This window comes from Lytechinus variegatus, chromosome 12, assembly GCF_018143015.1.
Source record: "Lytechinus variegatus isolate NC3 chromosome 12, Lvar_3.0, whole genome shotgun sequence".
Taxonomy (NCBI): domain Eukaryota; kingdom Metazoa; phylum Echinodermata; class Echinoidea; order Temnopleuroida; family Toxopneustidae; genus Lytechinus; species Lytechinus variegatus.
The window spans coordinates 14,385,844-14,407,421 of NC_054751.1; the positions used below are offsets into that span (position 1 = coordinate 14,385,844).

The window sequence follows — 21,578 nt, forward strand, 5'->3', positions numbered from 1 at the left end:
CTGAGTTCTCAAAATTAGCCCAGTTCTCAAGAATTAAAACCTGCAAAACTTGGTCTAATATCTTAACAATGGATAGAGAACAAATTTAAAGACTTTGTTTGTTATTTACAAAATTTTGTTTTGTCTCTTACTTTTAATAATGATCAAGGATATCCTTGGGCTTATCGTTTCAAGACCTCTTCAAGACCAAAGTACAATCGGTTAATAAAGGATTACAAACACAACTTTAAAGAACAAACCTTCATTACAACATAATACCTTGTATAAATAATATCATGACTCATGGAACAGAGATCAAACAGGTAAACATTTTGAAGTTATTTCATTATCTAAATTTGTAATGAAATAAGTAAAACATGGAGTTAAATCTGGCAGAGATGCTTAATACTGGCAGATATGCTTAATACCACCAAAAAGATTTATATGGAAATTACAAAAAGTGAATAAACTGATTAAATAGTGGACTGGATATTTCTAAGTTCATGTAGTAAGCATAGCACATTAGATGAATTATATCTATGAATATTGAAAACAAATATATATTTAGAAATAAATATATTTTGAGTTGGAAAAACAAATCTGAGATGTAGAGGCCTTTTAAATTTTACACAAGGTAAAATTACTAGAAATGAAGCCAGTTTTCGTTTCTAAAATGAAGACAACTTAGACAAGTATACCCTGTCCAGCAAGGATACTGAAGAAAATTACTGAAGAAAATAACTGAAAAGCAGCAAAAAAATGGAATGAACAAAATGTATATAAAATATAACATTCCTTAACAAATATTAAGTATATACTGTACAGTGTACATAATAAAAATAGTATGCAAACATTAACAAAAACAGTAATACAAATGAAATAAATCTCCAAATCTTTAAAATAAAAAAAGCTCAAATCTTCCTCAGGGAGTTGAAAATGTGCGTATTAGATGAATGGGCAAGTCTTATTGAATCTGATGACACTGGTATTAATATGTGGTATTAACTTTTAAATACATTCATCATTCTCAAAATTGTTTCAAGCTTAAATTGAAAACATTTACCAGGTCAATGATGCAAGATGAAAATTATTAGTGACCATTTTGTATTAATTGTCATAATGCCTAATAGTCCCCTTCACTTTTGGCACACACTTTGAAACTATCCTTGAACTCCTAATACAAACATAGGGTAAAACAAAATCAAACACATGTTGCATCCTCCATCAATAGAAGACCCCATCAATCCCTAAACCTAACCCCAGAAAAAAACATCATTAAATCAAGGTTTTTTTTATACAACGGCAAAGCAACTTTCTAAAGATCGGCCATGGCCAACAGAATACCACAAAAGCAGACAAAGATTTTTCTTTTTTCCACGATGACCTTTTGAGCTCAGCATCCAAAATTTGCTGCAATTTTAATAGTAGAGTTTATATTGGACCCGATAATAAATGTAGAATTTATTCATTCTATGCATTTTAGGGCAGTATTTCCAGTTCTATTTAACTTAAAAGCCTCAATCTGTCTTACATTGTTTCCCGGCAGTTACCTGTTTCAGCACGAGATATTACCGTTATTCCCTACTCACACACAAATACCAGCTATGCCTTGTGATATCAAAAGATGCAATCAATTGTTCAATAGAGCATGATTGTTTGTCAATGTCAAATCCTGCACAAATAGTTACAATCAAATATAAATATTAATTGTATCTCTTTATGTAAGAGTCCCTTAGATAGATAACATGCTTCAGCATGATACAACCTGGGTGGAGTTTCATAAAGCTGCTCGTAAAATTACGCACAACTTCAGTCAACTGGAACATGTTCTTAAGTGTTAAGTCAGCTATATAGAGATGAATCATTAATAACAAGAAATGGTCATCAGTCCTGTGTAAAGAATCATTTGTAAACTTACAAACAGCTTTATGAAATGGCTGCCAGGTGTTATAAAGATGATGAGCATTAGGCTTAATAATGTTACTGTGTTTTCAAATCATTAAAAAAAATTAATCACATCACAGCATTTTTCTATTTAAGTTAAATTAAATACAACTATATTTACATCCCTTGTTCATTTCACAGATTTTGCTGCGCATGTACCACATTGACATATTCATGTATTCAGTTTCCTAATCATTTTTTTATTCACATGCAGAAATTAGCCATAGAATATTTAATCTTAATTTGGACAAAAAGATACGAGTGGTGGAAAAGTTGAGATGTGAGCTTCACAGAAATACCCTGTAATATACCAAATACGGGAGAAATGTACAATTTACTTAATTAAATCAACAGATAACTTAATTCTGTATTTCTTCCTCTTGGGGATGTTTAGTGAAGTCCCTTGGAAAGTCTCACATGATTTTAAACCAACCAGAATATGAAGTTAAAGAGAAAAAGGGATATTAGGCAATCTTCTTTTTGACTACTCAATGACTACTTTGTACCAGGTAATTTACCAAGCTGTTTCATTTATCATCACAATTATTAACACAGTAATGAATATAAATTAAATATAACAATACATTTTCAAAAATATCAGACAAGGTTTGATAACTCACTAGCATGAAACATTGGGCAGATGCTTGAAACATTACAAATTGTCACCTTACAGAGGTTTACTAACCAGAAAAACATTATTTTTTTATAAATACACATACATGAAAGAGCAGAGTCATCTTGACAACTCCATTATGGCGGAAATCAAAGGCTTATACTTGGTATGGAATATAACCAAGCAGGTAAATGTCAATATTTTGTTAATGATGTTGAACATTGCTATCTATCATTTGGTGACAAATATCTATTGCACACACAAAAATTTGTATTTATTTTCCATCACTACTCTAAAGGTTTGTAAAGATTTCTGCCATAATGGAACTGACATTCTGTGCAACACAGGCAGTAATATCTTACAACCGAGAAAAACATACAATATTCGTCTTAAATACACTGGAATCATAGAAAAGACCTAAAGTACCGATGATGATAAAGTGTTCATTAATTAATAAAAGCCTACATCGTTGAGATGCTATCGTCATACAACAGGGTCCCTCTTGACAGGTGGTTTAAGAGCAGGTGGCCTGGATGGTACACTTGGTTTGTTTGGTACAGCTGGCTTTTTGGGTGGTACTGGTTTAAGAGCTACAAGAGGTTTATCTGGCACTGGCACCGACTTCTCTCTTGCGGGGGGTTCTGAGACTTTACTCGTTGGTGAAAAGTTTGAGCTTTCGTCAAGTTCTGTGGAATTGTTTCGATTCACGTTTGGTTTGGGCCTCGTAACAGGGGTCGGTCTTAGGGGTACCTTTGGCACCGTTGGCTTGAGGGCAGGTTTTGTGGGTAGTCCTGGCGGTGCAGTAGGTTTGTCGGTGTTAGATTCTATAGGAGGTGGTAACCTGAATTGTGGTTTGGCACTAGATGGTACAGAGGGAGGTTTGGGTGGTACTCGGATGGCTTTTGGAGCTGGCGCCGATACCTGAGGAGCACTCTTAGCTGGGCTAGGAGGCTTATTTAACGGAACAGGAGGCTTTGCTGGTTTTGGTGCGGGCTCTGCTTTCAACGGTGCTATACTTGCTGTTGGTTTTTTAGCTGGCGCTACCGTCGGTGCAGGCCGGTGGACTATAGGTGTCTCATGAGTTCTTGCCGGTACCGGTGCTGGTCGTGCAGGTGTGATAGCAGTGGAAGAAGCACTTGAAGGAGGGAATTTAAAGACATTGGATGAGTCCTGTAGATGTGTGTGGTGTATCGTAGGTTTCACAGGTGCAGGGCGTGTAACGCCAGGTGCAGGGCGCGTAGGGCCAGGTGCAGGGCGCGAAGGGCCTGGTGCAGGTTTGTCTTGACTGCGATAGTTGCTTGATGAATAGCTGGAAAAAAAGTGAATTATTCATTAAAAATCTGACAATATGTTAAACTAGAGGGTTTCCGTTTGCAAGCACTACCAGATATGGTACCCATTATACATAGCTTTGCAACAATCACATATCTATGATTGATTGCATTTCCAACAATATACAATCTGTGAAAATTGATCATACCAACAATCACTAAAGTTAGTGTCTGTTTAACTGAATGTTCCTTGTGTTTATTATGTTTTTTTTTACTGAAGCTTTGAAGATGAAGCCCAGACTTTAAATCAAACCCAAGTTCGACAGACCATTGCAACCGAGTTGACAAACAAATATCACCTTTCTAAGATCTTTGCTCACCTTTGTTTAGTAGTTCCCTTGGACAGCATTTTGGAAAGAGTTTGTCTCTTGCAGTAGACGAGGATCCCTATCAGTGCCAGCCCCGGTAGAACGCACAGGAACATCACCAGGAGTACGATCACCATGTTGGAGCTAGGACCACCTGTAAATTGTGGACGACAAAAGAAATCAGAGGGATTAGGCTGGGGTCTTTAGTTTTCTATTTTATAAAATGCAACATGTGTGTTCTTAGACTTGTCCTGTATAAGACATATGATATTAAAGGCAAATGTGAAATTGAGGAAATCTAGAAAATAATGTTAGATTCAATCATATACTTGCGTATGCAGACAAACGCTTGGAAAATACATTCTGCAAATAGATTCCCACTGATGCCTAGTTTTGTTTTACTGGTTCTGGATTTTGCTTTGAATTTCACATAATTTTCACTGAATTGTTCAAAAATATTTGGCCTGAAAATTGTGACTTCCATGAAATTTTGTAATATTTTCCATTTTCTTTGAACTTTAAACTCCAAATGATTTATTTTCATACCAAGTCTTTGAATTTTGAAAAATTACCCACATTTGTGAAAAAAAGGAAGTCGGGATTCTCAAAATTATTAAAGGAGATAATACATATCATGAATTTCTTCAAAATCTATTTTTTTTCAATATATACACACTCATATATTATGAAATGTTCAATACTTCAAATTGATCATTTACATGTTCATTAAAATAAATCTTAAGTATGAAAGAGACGCTGTAGTATCAAATTGTTTAGAGGTTCTAGTAAATGTAGTCGGAACAACCACTGTAATAAAGTAATCCATATTTTCTTCATCATATTCAGAGTTGTCCTATTTTTTTATATACTGAACTTCCAACTTTCATCAGGAAATGCATTTTTGTTTTCATTTTAAATGTGTTTTGTAACAAATAGTGAGTAACAATGGAAAAACATTAAAACACACACAAAAAAATAAATATTATTCTAGTATTGGAAGTATATCCAGGTTATTCTAGTATCAGCATCAAACAAATTATTGTCAACCTCTAAAATCAATGCAGAATCAATTATCAGAACATTCTCATAGTTAAACAATGATATAAAAAAACTTAAATTTCAATTGCAGTTTTATGAAAAATGAATAAATCACATTCACTGAAGATTACAATACATAGTTATATACACAACCATTTTCATGCGTGACATGTAATGATATCTACGACATGCATGAAATTACATCAATAATCGTATAATAACTAATTTCCGACAACTTTACAGTATAATCCTCTACATTCATGATTATTTACTCTAATGTCTTAGAATTATTTTGATGAAATGAGGATGTACATATGCCAATATCTGATATGGACACATTCTACATGATGAAAAGTTACTGATGGTAAATATTGAATATAATATCATAAATATGAGTATTATTCCTTACAAAATGAATAAATATTAATATGTTATACAGTTTATGAAGAAAAATGACTAAGGTTGTCTAATGTATCACAGAGGTATAGTCCTTTGCTACATGCTACAGCAATAATTGCTTCAAATAGAAATATAAAATTCTGTAACTAAAATGTGAATAATAGCATTATAATATCTTCACAATATCATGAACCGCAATCCAAATTGCACAGCTATTTTGTGAGATTTTATTGTCACAGCAAGGGGGGGGGGGTTAGGAACCCTCTACTGTAGGCTGCTGACCAAGACTACAACCTTATACAACCCTAGCCCTATATCTACACAGAAATGAAGACGGAAGTAATTACTACAGGAACAAATTTCAAGTGACTATTTTTTAATAGTAATTTCCAAGAAGTACATTTGTTCATCAAGACAAATCTTATAATTATTCACTCTAATGAGATGCTTCAAGAAACAGTGCATTCCAATATTATGTCAAAGTTAATATTTTTTCTGAAATCATGCAGAGGTGCAAGTAGTGGTAGTAAAATAAGAGCTGTGATTGGCTAGATTGGTACCATGTGACCTCCCTTCAAAAATTTACATTGTATATTTGGACAATTTTACTTTAGATTTTTTAAGAGTTAAACCCGTGTTAAATGAGTAGAATATTGATTAATGGCACTGCACATTTAGCCAGTAAGCCCTATGTGTCTGCATTTACTTAGTGCATGCAATGCGTTGAGTCTTAATTTTTATAGTGATGTCACCTTTTCCTGACACGTGCAAGGTACATTATGGACGGTACATTTTGAATGGTACAAGTGCAACGGTACAAATGTTTGACATTCAGCCTCCATTTGCTCGCGTACAACAAGCTATTAAGTACGCATTGTACAATTTACTATAATAAATAGTGAACGTTCTATCATATAATACAATATTAGATAGCCAAGACAGATAGCCAAGCGCGATTGGTCAATTGCGCGTCACGTGATATGATCGAAATCCGTGTATTTTCCCAACCGGTCCACCTTTGATGAATACAGTATTGCTCGGAATAAAGTTGACACATTACCGCGCTGTACCGCGTAAGTCGACGGGAGATCGGGTACCGCGCGATTACCACCAGCAAATTCCCATCGGCGGGAGTCTCCTGCCAAGAGAAATTACGGCGGTAATTACCACGAGATTTTTTTAATAAAAATCTCGTGTATTACCGCGGTAATACCGCAGAAGGAGGGACGATCTTATGTTGATAATAAAATGTCACAATTTAGACAACTCACATGGTTCAAATTAGCCCTCCTGACTTGCCGCGATGTCTCTCTCGAAATTACAATACAGCAACTTATTGCCGTAAGATGCCGTCTCGATCTCCTCGAAACCCAAACAAAAATGTCATGGCTTGATGTTTAGCTTTGCGCCAGTGCACAATTTTAATGCACGCTCGTGTCATCGCCCTCAAATTGTCATCTTTCTGAACTTCTTTGAACGAAAGTCGGGTCGAGATGAGATCATGTACTTTCTGGGATAAGTTGTAAATAGTTACAAGAAAAAGGGAGCACCCAATAACGGAGGGACAGAGTCGAGCAAGAGGAGAGAGCGACAGATACGAGAGACGGGGAATGATCAAGAGAGAGGGAGAGAGCATTAGATAATGGATAGAGAGGGCGTGGGGGCGGGGTGGTTACATTGAGCAAGAGACACCGAGGCTGGAAAAAACAGACCTATCGTCTATTTCCTTTAATTTCTTACATTCCTTTATCGTCATTCTCTCACTTGTTCGCAACTATAATTATTTAATTTTAATATTTTCAGTGCATTATTGCCCAACAATCCTCCTGCCGTTATTATGATATAAGGAATGATAAACTACTTTGTTTCTCCCACCACTCGATCAAGTCACAAAAACACAGCACGTACAAGGCATATTAAATGATTGCACCACGAATTGATTACTCATGCTTAATTATAATCAGTGTTGTTTTTCCCTTGTTTCCTCATATTCTATTTTTATCGTTTTTTATGTTGATATATTTCCATTTGACCCATGTCTCACTCATTAAATTTTTACTGAATCAATATCTCAGGTCACTTCTCCCTCGATCGGACCTATCTTTTTTTCCTCCATTCTTTAATCCTTTTGACTTTTTTGGTGTAATATTGCAAAGCTCTATATTCAATATTATCCGACGTTCAAGCTGGTGTTAATGGATGAACAAAGATAAAATATTTTTAAGTGTCAATTTATTGTCACCGGATCGTCATAATATGCATATATCTTCTTAAAGTTTAATTAATCTTTCATTGTTTGAATGATAGTTTTCAGAATTGTTTTTATATTCTCTCCTCTCACTGATTCACGTCACCTCTGTCATTGTCTGCTGTCATCTCTCTTGCTCGCAGTGGCGTACCTCAGATTTTCCAGCAAGGGGGAGGGCAAATTCGTCCGCCAAAAAAAATTGACAAGCAACCCCAAAAAAAGTCTACAAGAACAAATGAAGGATTTCGTACCAGGAAAAATTTTGGCCAGCCAAAAAAAGTCTTCAACCACAAATAAAGGATTTCGTATCAGAAAAAAAAATTACAAGCAAAAAAAAATAAAATTCAAGACCAAAGTAGCAGGCCATCTGTGTGTCGCTCGTCAGGGGGGGGGGGCACTCTCTCCCATCTGACCCCCCCCCCGCCGTAGGTACGCCAATGCTTGCTTATACCATGGTCACATTTGTTCCACGGCGGCCGTACGGCGAGTCGAAAACAGCCGTTTTATCCATTTTGATTCAAACCACCAATATGTAGTTGGACAAAAAAATGTTAAAACGGCTGTTTTCGACTCGCCGTACGGCCGCCGTGGAACAAATGTGACCATGGCATAATGGCTCGTGAGGTGCTGGTTTGCACAGCAAACCAGCCTGAAAGGTCGAGCGAAGCTTCTGCAGCCTCCGTAGACATAGTCTGCTATGCAGACTCGTTGAATCAGCTGAGGTACACACACTGCTGATGTGGGTCTACATTTTAGACTAATGTTTGCTCGACTCACTTTTCCCTTACCTTATCGTTCCTTAGATACATGTATTTAATTTGATATATAGATATTAGTTTGATTCGTATAATCACAATATTTATCTACCGTCTGTTACCAAGTATTGTTATCTTTGTCTTTTTTTTACTTAGATTTTGACTATATTTTCATGTATTATATGATGATTTATAGTTTTTATGTTTTCCTTTGGTCATTGATGAAAAACAATTTTATGCTGATCTTTTGTACCTGAATGTTCTAATAAACAAATAAAGGTGTATATTTGTCAATAAGTAAATATTTGGTCTTAACTAAGACCCAACGGTGGATCATATTATCCTGAAGGCACAAAGATGAACCACTGAAGTCAGACAATGAATTAAATTGTCCTGATTAACATCATGACAATTAACTGTAAGTATGAATGTCTTCAGTTGTTTTAATGCCGGAATAAACATTTGCTTGTGCTTTGTGAAGGCTTGTTTGTGCTTATCCCTCACTCGGCGATATCTGCATTGCGACAACGACAGAGTAAGCCCGAGAGTAAGCATATATGGGTATACGATCAACGTTAGGCCTAATTTAGTAAAGTCTTTTGAAGAAGTGTACAAGGCTAGTACTAAGTAACTACATGTAGCTAGCTACAATCACTGTCAGTGTCACTACGTCAAACCACTAGTACGAGTTAAGTTAGCTGCTACTACTATACGGTACCGGTTACCGTACATTGTGAGCAGAGGCCGAGAAGACAGTGACAGTGCATAATATTCCGATTTTGTCTCTAAAATGGACGTCCATCATTAAAAAATACAATACCTGTATCATTTAACTGAAGAAAATGAGTTTAGGTTCAGTAACAATCACTGGGATAGCACAAAAGCACGAAATACTTTCTATTTGGTGATTTTGTTGTAACTTAGTTCGAGCAATCTGATTTTCTTTCGAGCTCGCTGGTATGGTACGGTATCTGCAAAAGCGCTAACGAGTACTCGCACGAGATGGGTTTTTCTCTTAATTATGGTATGATTTAGGAGTAGACTGAATAGATTATGCCTAATATCACTGAGAAATACGACAAAAAAAAGTTCTAAGAGGCATAGCGAGAGCTTTTAATATAAAGGATGGGAACAATTACTAAGGAAAATGTTTCTGAAATTGAAAATCCCATTTGAAATCGAAACAAACTTCGAGATAAAAAAAAGTGAATTTGAGCTGTAGAGGAACGGGGGGGGGGGGGGGTAGCACCCTCCCCCTCTCCATCGAGAACCATTAAAACATTTATTGTGGTAAAATAACGGACATACGTAAGTGACCTGACCCTTGGTTATATGCAGAATTTTTTTCGGGGGGGGGGGGAGATGCATAAAATAAAAAAAAATTGAAGTGAGAAAAGCGACCGAGCTTGTCATTGCGTGTTTCCGTTCTGTTAAGAATGTTCAGACTTTTCGTGGCATATATTACCTTCATTTGGGAGTGAAACACATTTTTTTTTCAACTTGTAAGATTTTACTGAATAAGCATACCCCCCCCCCCCCGTTGAAAAAGTTGGATCCACCCCTAAACTTCAATAGTGATGCTGTGATTAAAATGATTGACGGAGCGAATGAGGGAAAACCAAGCAATAAAACAATGGAAACGAGTCAGGAAGTGGCAGTATACATAAATTAAATAAAGAAATATATCCAATGAAGTGACATTAAATTTCGCAGTACGTTTTTCATGAATGTGTAAGAATGAAAAAATTAAATTAAAATAAATCAATCAGCTAGAAATGTGGAAAGATAAACTTACCTTATTAATCTAATGCACAACATAGTTATAGTTTGAACATCGGGTATAGTCGAGGACGACCTGGCATCATCATGGGTGAGGGGTAGTTTGCAGGCACAGACCCTCATTGGAACAAGTGTGCCTCCACGCAAAGACTAGCACATACAAAACTTGCTGTTCCAATCCTGAGCGAGAGAGCCTTCAGTACACAAGGCATGAGTAGGCTGCACATTCAGACCCTTATTTCGAGTGAAGGGTTTGCCCAGCAGACTAGGTGAGGGGTGGGTTATTTCTATTTCTTCAATCATCAGTTCTTCTAATTTATCCATCATTTGATTTCATCAGTCAGTATCAACCTCTCTTGTAACCACACGTACACATACGCCTGCTATCTATATCTTAATTTCTCTTAATCTCTATTAAGACGATCCCTTTATTTTATTCCTCAATATCAATAGTTCCTGTCCTCTTCTATCGCTCTTAATTTTTGTTGAATATCTTGTCTATCCCCTATTTTATTCACTATCAATTATGATACTTCCAAAAGAACGGCACGATACCAAATTGAAGACAAAAATAAAGAATAGAACATAACATTTTAATAAACGAACATGTTCCGAGGTGTCGCACCTCATCCTCAGCCTGAAAATTATTAACAGAGTCATTGCTATTTATACTGTTAGGATGTCAATTATAAACTTCAAGAATGTAGTTACACAGGATTATAAGGTGTGAATTCAATTGTTCAATGGAATGCAGTAAAAAAAAAGTCTATGGATTCATCAGATAGGGGTGGGTTAAATTAAATGGATAACATTATTTGGAAATTGCACACCTGTTGGTTTAGTTGAGGTTGTTTCCATTTGATGAAAAGCCCTTCTTTTCTTTTTAGTTGAAAATCTGTTTGAGCAGTATCGAGAATTTTGAAACAATGGGTATTTCATTCTAACTAGCATTGGGGTGACGATTGCAAGTGTCTCCAGACATGGTAGACAGTGACTGTGTGTAACTACATGTACATTCTTGAAATTTATACTTGACATCCTACTGTATAAATACCTATGACTCTGTTAATAATTTTCAGGCTGAGGATGAGGTGCGACACCTCGAAACATGTATGTCCTATTCTTTATTTGTGTCTTCACTATCAATTGTTATTGTCTTTGTATTCGTCTACCGTTCTTGTTCAATCTCTTTCAAGCATATAGGCCTATACCCTTAAGTATTTTATTTATTCAGATCATTCTTTCCTCTCTGATCTCGCCTTTTCTTCTCTTTAACTTCAATCGTTTCCATCAGTCACACATATATAATATGACGGTACAAGACTCTTACATTGTTTTGTTTCTTCAGCATCAATAAGATCAGGAATGATGTCCTCGTACATGTATATTAATTCCTCTTGAAACGTGGTTAAATTGAACAACCCTAGCTGTATGTGAACTTAACTGGGGTCAATTAATTACACCGTCTCGCGCATTTTGTGGACAATGAATAGAGGTGTGAAGATTATAGAACAGCTAACAATGAGAAGGCTGTAAGTTACACAATGATCTTTTGTGTAACTGTTTGAATAGAACATGTATTAAGCCAATTAAGTCAATCCCGTTATTTTATTCCTCTATATCAATAGGTCCTGTCCTCTTCTATCGCTCTTAATTTTTGTTGAATATCTTGTCTATGTCTATCCCCTATTTTATTCACTATCAATTATGATACTTCCAAAAGAACGGCACAATACCAAATTGAAGACAAAAATAAAGAATAGAACATAACATTTTAATAAACGGAACATAGTCATTGCTATTTATACAGTTAGGATGTCAAGTATGTAGTTACACAGGATTACAAGGTGTGAATTCAATTGTTAAATGGAATGCACTAAAAAAATACAAATTCTATGGATTCATCAGATAGGGGTGGGTTAAATTAAATGGATAACATTATTTGGAAATTGCACACCTGTTGGTTTAGTTGAGGTTGTTTCCATTTGATGAAAAGTCCTTTTATTTTTAGTTGAAAATCTGTTTGAGCAGTATCGAGAATTTTGAAACAATGGGTATTGCATTCTAACTAGCATTGGGGTGACGATTGCAAGTGTCTCCAGACATGGTAGACAGTGACTGTGTGTAACTACATGTACATTCTTGAAATTTATACTTGACATCCTAACTGTATAAATACCAATGACTGTTAATAATTTTCAGGCTGAGGACGAGGTGCGACACCTCGAAACATGTATGTTCTATTCTTTATTTTTGTCTTCACTATCAATTGTTATTGTCTTTGTATTCGTCTACCGTTCTTGTTCAATCTCTTTCAAGCCTATAGGCTTGTACCTTTAAATTTAAGTATTTTATTTATTCAGATCATTCTTTCCTTTCTGATCTCGCCTTTTCTTCTGTTTAACTTCAATCGTTTCCATCAGACACACATATAAACCCCTCAAAAAAAGTTTTGCAACTCGTTTTGGGGGTGATATCTTTTTGGTTAATGAAGTATAAAAGATGAAACTGGTATCTTTGGAAAGCTGAATTATTCTTCTTTACAATGACATGCAATTTGCTGTGATTATGTAATCATGGAATATGCAGTCACCCTGAACATCGAGAAAAGTCAGAAGTGAAATGTTGCAAAATGCATTGATTTCCAACAAGAGTCTCAATTTCTATAGAATTTCCACCATGCAGGTGACAGTGAATGCACTCGGTCCATCCTCGAAACAATTGGAAATTCGCTATTGCAAACGACGCATTTTGCAACATTTCATGTCTAACATTGCTGCGTATTATCATGTCTGTGTATTTCATGATAACACTAGCATGACAAATGACACATGATTGTAAAGAAGAATAATCATGCTTTCTAAAGATATCACTTTTACACATGATGATGGCACATTAAGAAATTTATTAGCACTAAAACTTGCAGTATGAGTTGCAGAACTCAAACATGACATGGCAACGAATTTTGCAACATTTCATTTTTTACATTGCTGCATATTAATATCATGTCTGTGTATTTCATGATAACTCTGGCATTACAAATGACACATGATCGTAAAGAGGAATAATCATACTTTCCAATGATACCACTTTTACATATGATGGCACACTAAGAAATTTATTAGCACTCAAACTTGAGCTGCGGAACTTTTTTGAGGGGTTTATAATATGACGGTACAAGACTCTTACATTGTTTTATTTCTTCAGTATCAATCTTCCCTATCGAACGTGTACATTATTTATATAGACAGATAGATAAGATCAGGAATGATGTCCTCGTACATGTATATTAATTACTCTTGAAACGTGGTTGAATTGAACAACCCTAGCTGTATGTGAACTTAACTGGGGTCAATTAATTACACCGTCTCGCGCTTTTTGTGGACAATGAATAGAGGTGTGAAGATTATAGAACAGCAAACAATGAGAAGGCTGTAAGTTACACATCTGATCTTTTGTGTAACTGTTTGAAAAGAACATGTATTAAGACAGTCCATGAATACCCACCCCCAAATTGTCCAATATAGTTGGCATTTTGGGGCCCGGAGTGTTGATGAGGGTGACGATGATGGTCATGAGGATGATATTGAAAATCTATCATATATTTTGGATAAAAATCATCTGTTGTCGATAAAAAGAGAAACAATTGCAATAATTCCTGGTTGTCTGTTCTATATAGACGAACAATACACAGGGCAACATTAAAATGAATATACATAAACATATTAGCAAGAGATAATTGATATGCACATGGATTAAAACGAGTCAATTCATAAAAAGATACCATTGCAACATTTTATTAATATTACTGAAATACATTTATAGGGAATTATGTTTTAAATGTTTTTTTACGTTACAGCTATAACGTAAGTGAAATGTTTTATAGTAATGAGAAAACCATTTTTATATGATTTTAACATTTCCCATAAACATTTTTATGATATTTTGTCAATGTTTTGTGCCACGGAAAATGGAGTATATTGGTAAAGCAAGAAAACTGGAAGGTAGTGACTTAATTGACCTCAAAAGGAATAGAATTCCCGGATCATATACACACCAATAATATAAGCCTCGGGTAAGTTGAGCTGGAGTTATCATGTTGAGAAGGAAAAGTTAACGAATGGACGGACAGACGGACACCGAGTGTGTCCTTCATACGGGCGGGCGTAAAAAGACGATATAGCCTACAGGGGCAGGCTGTTGCTGGAATGATGAACGGGGAGAAAGGGAACAGAGTAACACTAACAGGCATATAAAATATTTAAGGAAGATGCAAGGGGGGGGGGGACTGAATAAGATTTTTCAGAAAGTGCTGATGCTAGGCATTTAAAGCAGGGCCACTTGCGGGTTTTCTTTTTCCGGGAAGGGGGGTTCAAGATGGCCGATCGAAGAGAAAAGAGGGAGAAGTAGGAGGAAGAAGACGACGGCGAGGAGAAGGAATGAAGGATAAAGAAGATAAGGATACAAGAGAAGCAACGGATGATATGTTGAATGAACGAATGAAGGTGATAAAGGTAAAGAAAGAAGAACAGGAAGAAAACAAAGTGAAAGACATAAGAATTGAATGAGAATAAATAATATACGAATGATGATATTGAAAAGTAATCTTTTTGGGGTATAAAATCATGTGTTATCGATAGCGATAAAATGAAATATGATGGGAAGTGAATCATCTTTGAATAAAAGACGTAACCGATAAACGTACAGAATTTTACAGAAAATGATGGAAATCAAATTTACTAGTTCTTCGAATAAACAACTAATTAAAACACAGAACTGATGAACAGGAAAATGGAAAGCAAATATACTCGTCCTCTGAACGTCGGAATGATGGAAAGTGAATCTACTTGTTCTTGGAATGAACGATGTAACAGATAAAATAAAAATACAGAATCGTTGAATAGAAAAATGAGGGAAAGCGTTTTTTTTTCTTTAAATAAAAGACGTAACTGATGAAACAATGAAAAGAATTGATGGAACTAAAAAATGATATGAAGGTAATCAACTCGTTCTTGCAGTGAACGATGCAATTAAACTATACAGAATTGAACAGAAAAATGATTGAAAGCGAATGTTCTTTGAATAAAAGACGCAAGTGATTGAATGAAAAAAAACACAGAATAAATGAACAGAAAATGATTGAAATCGAATCTTCTTTGAATAAAAGTCGTCAGTAATGGAAAAACACAAAAATATTGATGAACAGAAAATGATAGTTAGCAAATCTAGTAATCTCTGTTCCATTCTGAGTAGATCTCGTATCTCATAGGTTGTTTTGTTTATTTAAATGTATGATTATTCTGACTTAATTCTAAATCTCTATTTCATAGCTTCATAATAAAACTCAAATCTGAATTAAACTCGTCCTTTGAATTGACTTCGTAACGATTACATGAAAAAAAGTCAATCAATGAACAGAAAAATAATGGTAATCTAATCGTCCTTTAAATGAACGACGTAACAGAAAAATACAAATACAGAATTCATGAACAGAAAAATGATGGAAAGCGAATCTACTTTGAATAAAAACGTAAGTGATGAAATTAAAAACAAAAAACACAGAATTGATAAACAGAATATGATGGTTAGCAAATCTACTCGTCCTTTAAATAAACGACGTATTACTGATTAAAAAAAAAAAAAAACAATGAACAGAAAACGATGAGCATAGGCGGCGGGGGGGGGGACAGATCCCCCTAAATTTGAGGTGGGAGGATGGTTCCCCTCTAAAATTTTAGTTGATAACCTTTTTTTTTTCTTGTCAAATTTTTTTAACTGCGTCCATCACAAGATTTCAGGTGGACCCCTCCTATTTTTGTTGGCTTCCGCCGCCTATGATGGGAAGCGAATCTTCTTCTTTGAATGATGAATAGAAAAATGATGAAAATGTTCGTTCTTTGAATGAAATACGTACCTGATTAAAATTACAGAATTGAAGAACAGGAGATAAAAATAAAAGACATAAATTATTATCTACTCCTTTTAAACGGAAGACGTCATTGATAACATATACACTGAAAAATAAACCTTTAGCTAGCTTCATAAATAAACAGTGGAAAGGGAATCTACTCGTCCTTTAAGCCAAAGATGTCACAATAACTGGGTCACTCGGTCAGGAACTGGGCACATGGATTTTTAGCGGGAATTTTTCTGATGCGCGCGCTCGAGGCAGTTTTTCAACCTACTGTCTATCGGGTTGATATTTTGAAGTGCAAATGACTGGATGGTAGATTAAGAGAATTGAACAAAGTGGGTTTAGCCATAATGTTGTTAGCCCATCTGATAAATAGACCAAGTGACAATAGAACATCCGTCAGTAAACTGACGGGATCGCATCGGGATCGCTTGAGATTGCGTCTTGTTTTTACCAAAAAGTGTCTAGTGTTGAGGCGAAAAGTACATGGACAAATGGTGATCAGATCTGACTAAAATCTCGTGTTTGACGTGATAATTGGGCCTCTCTTCAGCCAGCGGCCTGCGGGAATTACCGCGGGAATTTCACACGTGAAATTGGCTGGCGGTAATTTTTTGGTTCACGCCTGTCTCGCGGTAGGTGCGTGACCCCTCGGGAGGGTGTCAACTTTATTCCGAGCAATACTGTATATTGACCAACCGGTCCGTGAATATATTTTTCTACGTGTATGGCCCCCTCTTGTGGATTAGATGTTACCAACTAAACGGAAATGAAATATGTGAGACTAAAGTATCTGAACTGGACTCTAACTTAGATCTAAGGCTAGGCCTAAAACAAACTTGATTTGATTAGAAAAGGGCCATTCACTGCATTAGAGTAGTAGTAGACTAAAGTTGCATCTAGATCTATACCAGTTCCATCAATCACTGTGACTATCGTAAACAACAGGCTGCACGCATCGTTAGGCCATTTTAATCTACATCATTAAAGGCTATCTAATATAACAGATATTGACTGATGGGATGTGTAAAAAAAAAACATTCTTTGGACCGCCTTAAAGATTAATATTTTCCCTCGTGATCATATTTTCCCTCAGCGCTGCGCGCTTCGGGAAAATATAACCCCTCGGGATAATATAAATCCGGCGGTCCAAAGAATGTTTATATTACACACCCCATTAGTCAATATCTGTATAATATTACTGGACTATATAAACTCCAAATATAAAATTATATTTGTTGTACATTTAATCCAGTATATTGTACAAGATTATATACTATTTATATAATATGATACAATCTTATCATTCAAATACAATGTTGATAATCACCCACTCTTTTCCAAGCAAGCATAAATACTTCCAATTCCAGTGCATTTATCAAATATTTCAGAATCTTATTTGATCTATTTCTCCCTTTTGTATGAGAATACATCAATTATCAATAAGATTCAGTCTGAAATTATGTATCATGTTCATGTTATGGATCATTAAAAAGGACTTGTACATGCTTACATTCATATTACATACATCTATCAGATATCATGCACATATTTAAATATGAATAAATTTTTGCCCCCAAAGTACCTCCTTTTATATATATGTGATAAATATTCAATCGCAATTGCTTTGATCTACTTACGAGTGTCATTTTTAGTATTTTTAGGGGGTTTAGATTGCTTCCAACTGGAGACTATTTTTGGATCAGAGAAATGAGCAGACATTAACTCCTTACGATTAATTAATTTCACTTCTGTGTACAAAGATTGACCTCAAATAGACATAGATTTCTTAAAAATCCAACAACGAGGTAGGTATACTGTGTACCTCACAATAACATCTTTTATGCAATATACACACAATTCACTAAATCAATAATAATAGATTTCTTTATTTATGATTGCGTTGTTGCTTTTTTCCTTGTTGCATGTAAGAGTATTGGTATTCAAACAAATGTTTGGTTTTTTTTTAAGTTTGGTACAGTTATTGAAGAAGTGCTTTAGGAGTTGTGTTTGATGTGTCATATTGTGGAGAAAGGGAAAATGTATTTGTGCAACCTATCTTTTCAAAAGCTATCCTTATTATTATCTCATCCTTTTAGATTTTGATAGGATGTCTTTTTTAATTCAACCTCTAAAAGGAAAGGGGGTGAGGGGGAAACAAAGAGGAGATAGAGGGGAAAGGAAGGGTGAGTTGGGGGAGGGGGTGTGAGCTAACTGGTAAAGAACATATTTTACTGTCAGTCATAAAGCTTTGAGGATGGGGGGGAGAATATCGCTTCTGAGGAAATGCAAGAAATACTGAAATGAAGAAAAAGATAGAGAAGGGACATGAGGAAAGTGGAATAAAATGGGGAAAAAAATGAGAAAAGATAGAAACAAAAGTCAAATGATGCGGAAGCAACAAGACATTGATGTAATGTAAATGCATCATATCATAAAAGCCATGAACAGAGACGGCAATAGAAATAACAGTGACAAAAAGAATAGGGAGATTCCATGCTAGAAAAATCAGCTATTTTCACAACATTTTTTCAACCTACTGTCCAAACAAAGAACTATAATTCGTTTTGTGATGATAATAGTGGTAATAATAGAGTACTACTGAGTAGACATATGAAAAAATGACAACCAGTCGTGATCATGTTGGACCAGTACATACCCAGTTTTTCCATATTTTACTGGACTGAACCTACAATTTACTGGTCCAAAAAAATAAAGAAAATATAAAAAAGTCTTCTGAATTTACTTTGCTGTCTTTTATTGCTTATTGTTACGCCCCCCCCCCCAAAAAAAAAAACAGTACACACAACGGAATTCACGAGAGCCATTTTTGGAGACGCCAGGCGGCCAAAGCCATTTTTATGATTTACAAAAATGAAGAAAACACATTTTTTCATCAGTGAGATATAATCTTGCTGGTCATGTCGGACCAGTAAATCTGTCTTTTTCTGAAAAGTTACTGGCCCGACAGCAATTTTTACCGGTCTCGGACCATCGCCAGTGTTGCGTGCTGCTGATAATAGCAGGGTGTAAGTGATGAAAAAGACTTATAGGTATTGCAGATATGCACCTTTCTTTTCATATGTTGATAAAAATGACAGTAAATATAAACCCTCAGAAATGTATGATGCATTTTTATGTGTAAAAAAATATAAACATTTCCTTGTACATGTACATAACAACTGTCTTATCTGACAATGTTAGCCTATACTATGAATAATGTTCACATTTTATAAGGAGAATCAAATTTGCAATATTTGAATTCCCATTTGCTAACTTTGGGATACAAATATTTTATGTACTAATGAACTAATTCAGTAATTTGTTAGAATACCTTATCACCAAAGCTATGATTCATACTAGTGATAATTAGTGTCATAAATAAATGATACATTGTGAAAATACATATATACACACACATATATATTATATAAAAACTTAAATCACATTTTGCGGTGCACTCACTAATGGTATCAGATGCTAGTATAACATCAATGTTCAATGAAAAGTTAGAGCTATTATTAAGGAATGAAGACTATTGTTGACTAAAATTTCCTGCATGCTTAAAAACATTCCTCCATTCTGTTAGGTACATTAGCACATACAAATATTATAAAATATCAGATTATCTGCACAAATCCTAAGTGTTTGGTTGAATTAGCAATATGAATAAGTTTTAGTGTTTAGTCTTATACATGAATTATACAAGCATATGAAGTGCACATAATGAAAATGACTGTTACAGAACCATAACGACCCAGTTAAATAGAAAATTAGTAATCCTTTAAAGTGTGATACTAAAAACCTGCTTTATCTCCAAAGTTTCTTTCTACCATCCACCAATCTAGATGTTAGTAACGGAACACTTGAAATCTAAAATTTGCTCATCAAATCCTCTCAAAAATTCCTTCTTGTTGATAATCCAGTAAAACATTAGGAAGGGTAACTGATACAGTTGAAAGATGAACACCAATTTCATTCATTTTTATTTAGTTGACCATATTAACCCGGGGAAGATTCTTGAGTGTATAAGTTGCTTACAAAAATTTTTTTCCAGGTATCTGTTAAATTAAGGGCAGTTTCACAAACGAAATTTCCAAGAGCACATGGACTGGGTTGTGAAAGAATTAAATCTTTTTATTGTCTATTTCGTATTTCATAATATGCAAAAGTGCATTACTTTGTGAATGTTTGGGCTTTACAGCATATGATATGAAATGTGGACACAAAAAAACTCAAAATGATAACTTATTAAATAGTAATTTTGGATCAAAATATGTAAAAGTAATTGATACTTGACCACTATGAAAACATTAATTCAAAAAATTGTTTTAATAACAATGATATCTGTCAAAAATAGGAATTAATGATAAAAAAAAATAAACTCTTATTTGACCACATATGAATATTGACAAGCAAATCAGAACTTAATCATTAACTCCTTTGTAAGACACATAAATCGGAACAAATTGTTATGTGAGTGTGGTCTATGCCAGATGCAATGTAGAACACGGCAATGCTTTGCTGCAATTAGGAACAGCATTGCCAATATGATGAAGTAGTAGGGATTATCATGAAGCAGTTAGGTAAAATATGTTGCAAAAAACAAAACAAAACTGCATGGCGAAAGTAAAACAGATGATAGATGGATTAGAAGTGAAATAAGAGAACCAAACAAATATTCAATCTTATTTTCTTTCACTGCTTTCAGGCAACATTGCCAATCTGATTTAGAAATAGAGATTAATTAAAAAGTCGTTTGACAGGCATGATGCTAAAGACAACTGCATGGCGAAAGTGAGTAGATGAATTATGGATTAGAAAGGATGATCGAAGAACAGGACAGAGACTCAATCTTCTATTCCTTCATTGCTTTCAGGCAACATTGCCAATTTGATGAAGAAATAGGGATTACTCATGAAGTCACTGACAGATATGATGCAAAAAAACAACTGCATGGCGAAAGTAGATGGATGATAATCAAAGAACAGAGACTCCATCTTCTATTCCTTCACTGCTTTTTGAAGGGCAGACAGAGGATCAGAAATTGGCAACATGTATATGACGAGTTGATGAGTTTCCATAGTTACCTCGGACAATAATTTTTCTTGTGATGAGAGATTTGGTGCTTTGCGAGAGTGTATTAGGATATAAAGTTACTGTGGGGGAAAGAGAAAATATCAGTTGGACTAGTAGACAAGACCATGTGGTGTCAAAACAAATGTTAGAAAAAGGTGTCAAAACCATTTAATTACCCCCCAAAATATAAC

The 21,578-nt window shown here is 35.0% G+C and overlaps 1 protein-coding gene across 2 annotated transcripts in view; it reads right to left on the reverse strand.

Annotated features, from left to right (window-relative positions):
• Window positions 1-1,378: 1,378 nt before the first annotated feature.
• LOC121424693 (disintegrin and metalloproteinase domain-containing protein 12-like) overlaps window positions 1,379-21,578 on the reverse strand; it is a 109,450-nt gene continuing 89,250 nt past the window's right edge. Inside the window, exons 19-21 of one of the 2 annotated variants that reach the window (XM_041620438.1) lie at window positions 21,399-21,467; window positions 4,188-4,329; window positions 1,379-3,845 (exon numbers count right to left, since the gene is read on the reverse strand). In XM_041620438.1, the coding sequence (XP_041476372.1) occupies window positions 3,020-3,845; window positions 4,188-4,329; window positions 21,399-21,467 (1,037 nt within the window). In that variant the 3' untranslated portion in view covers window positions 1,379-3,019. The remainder of the gene's footprint in view (window positions 3,846-4,187; window positions 4,330-21,398; window positions 21,468-21,578) is intronic. The other variant, XM_041620439.1, reaches the window with a different exon arrangement.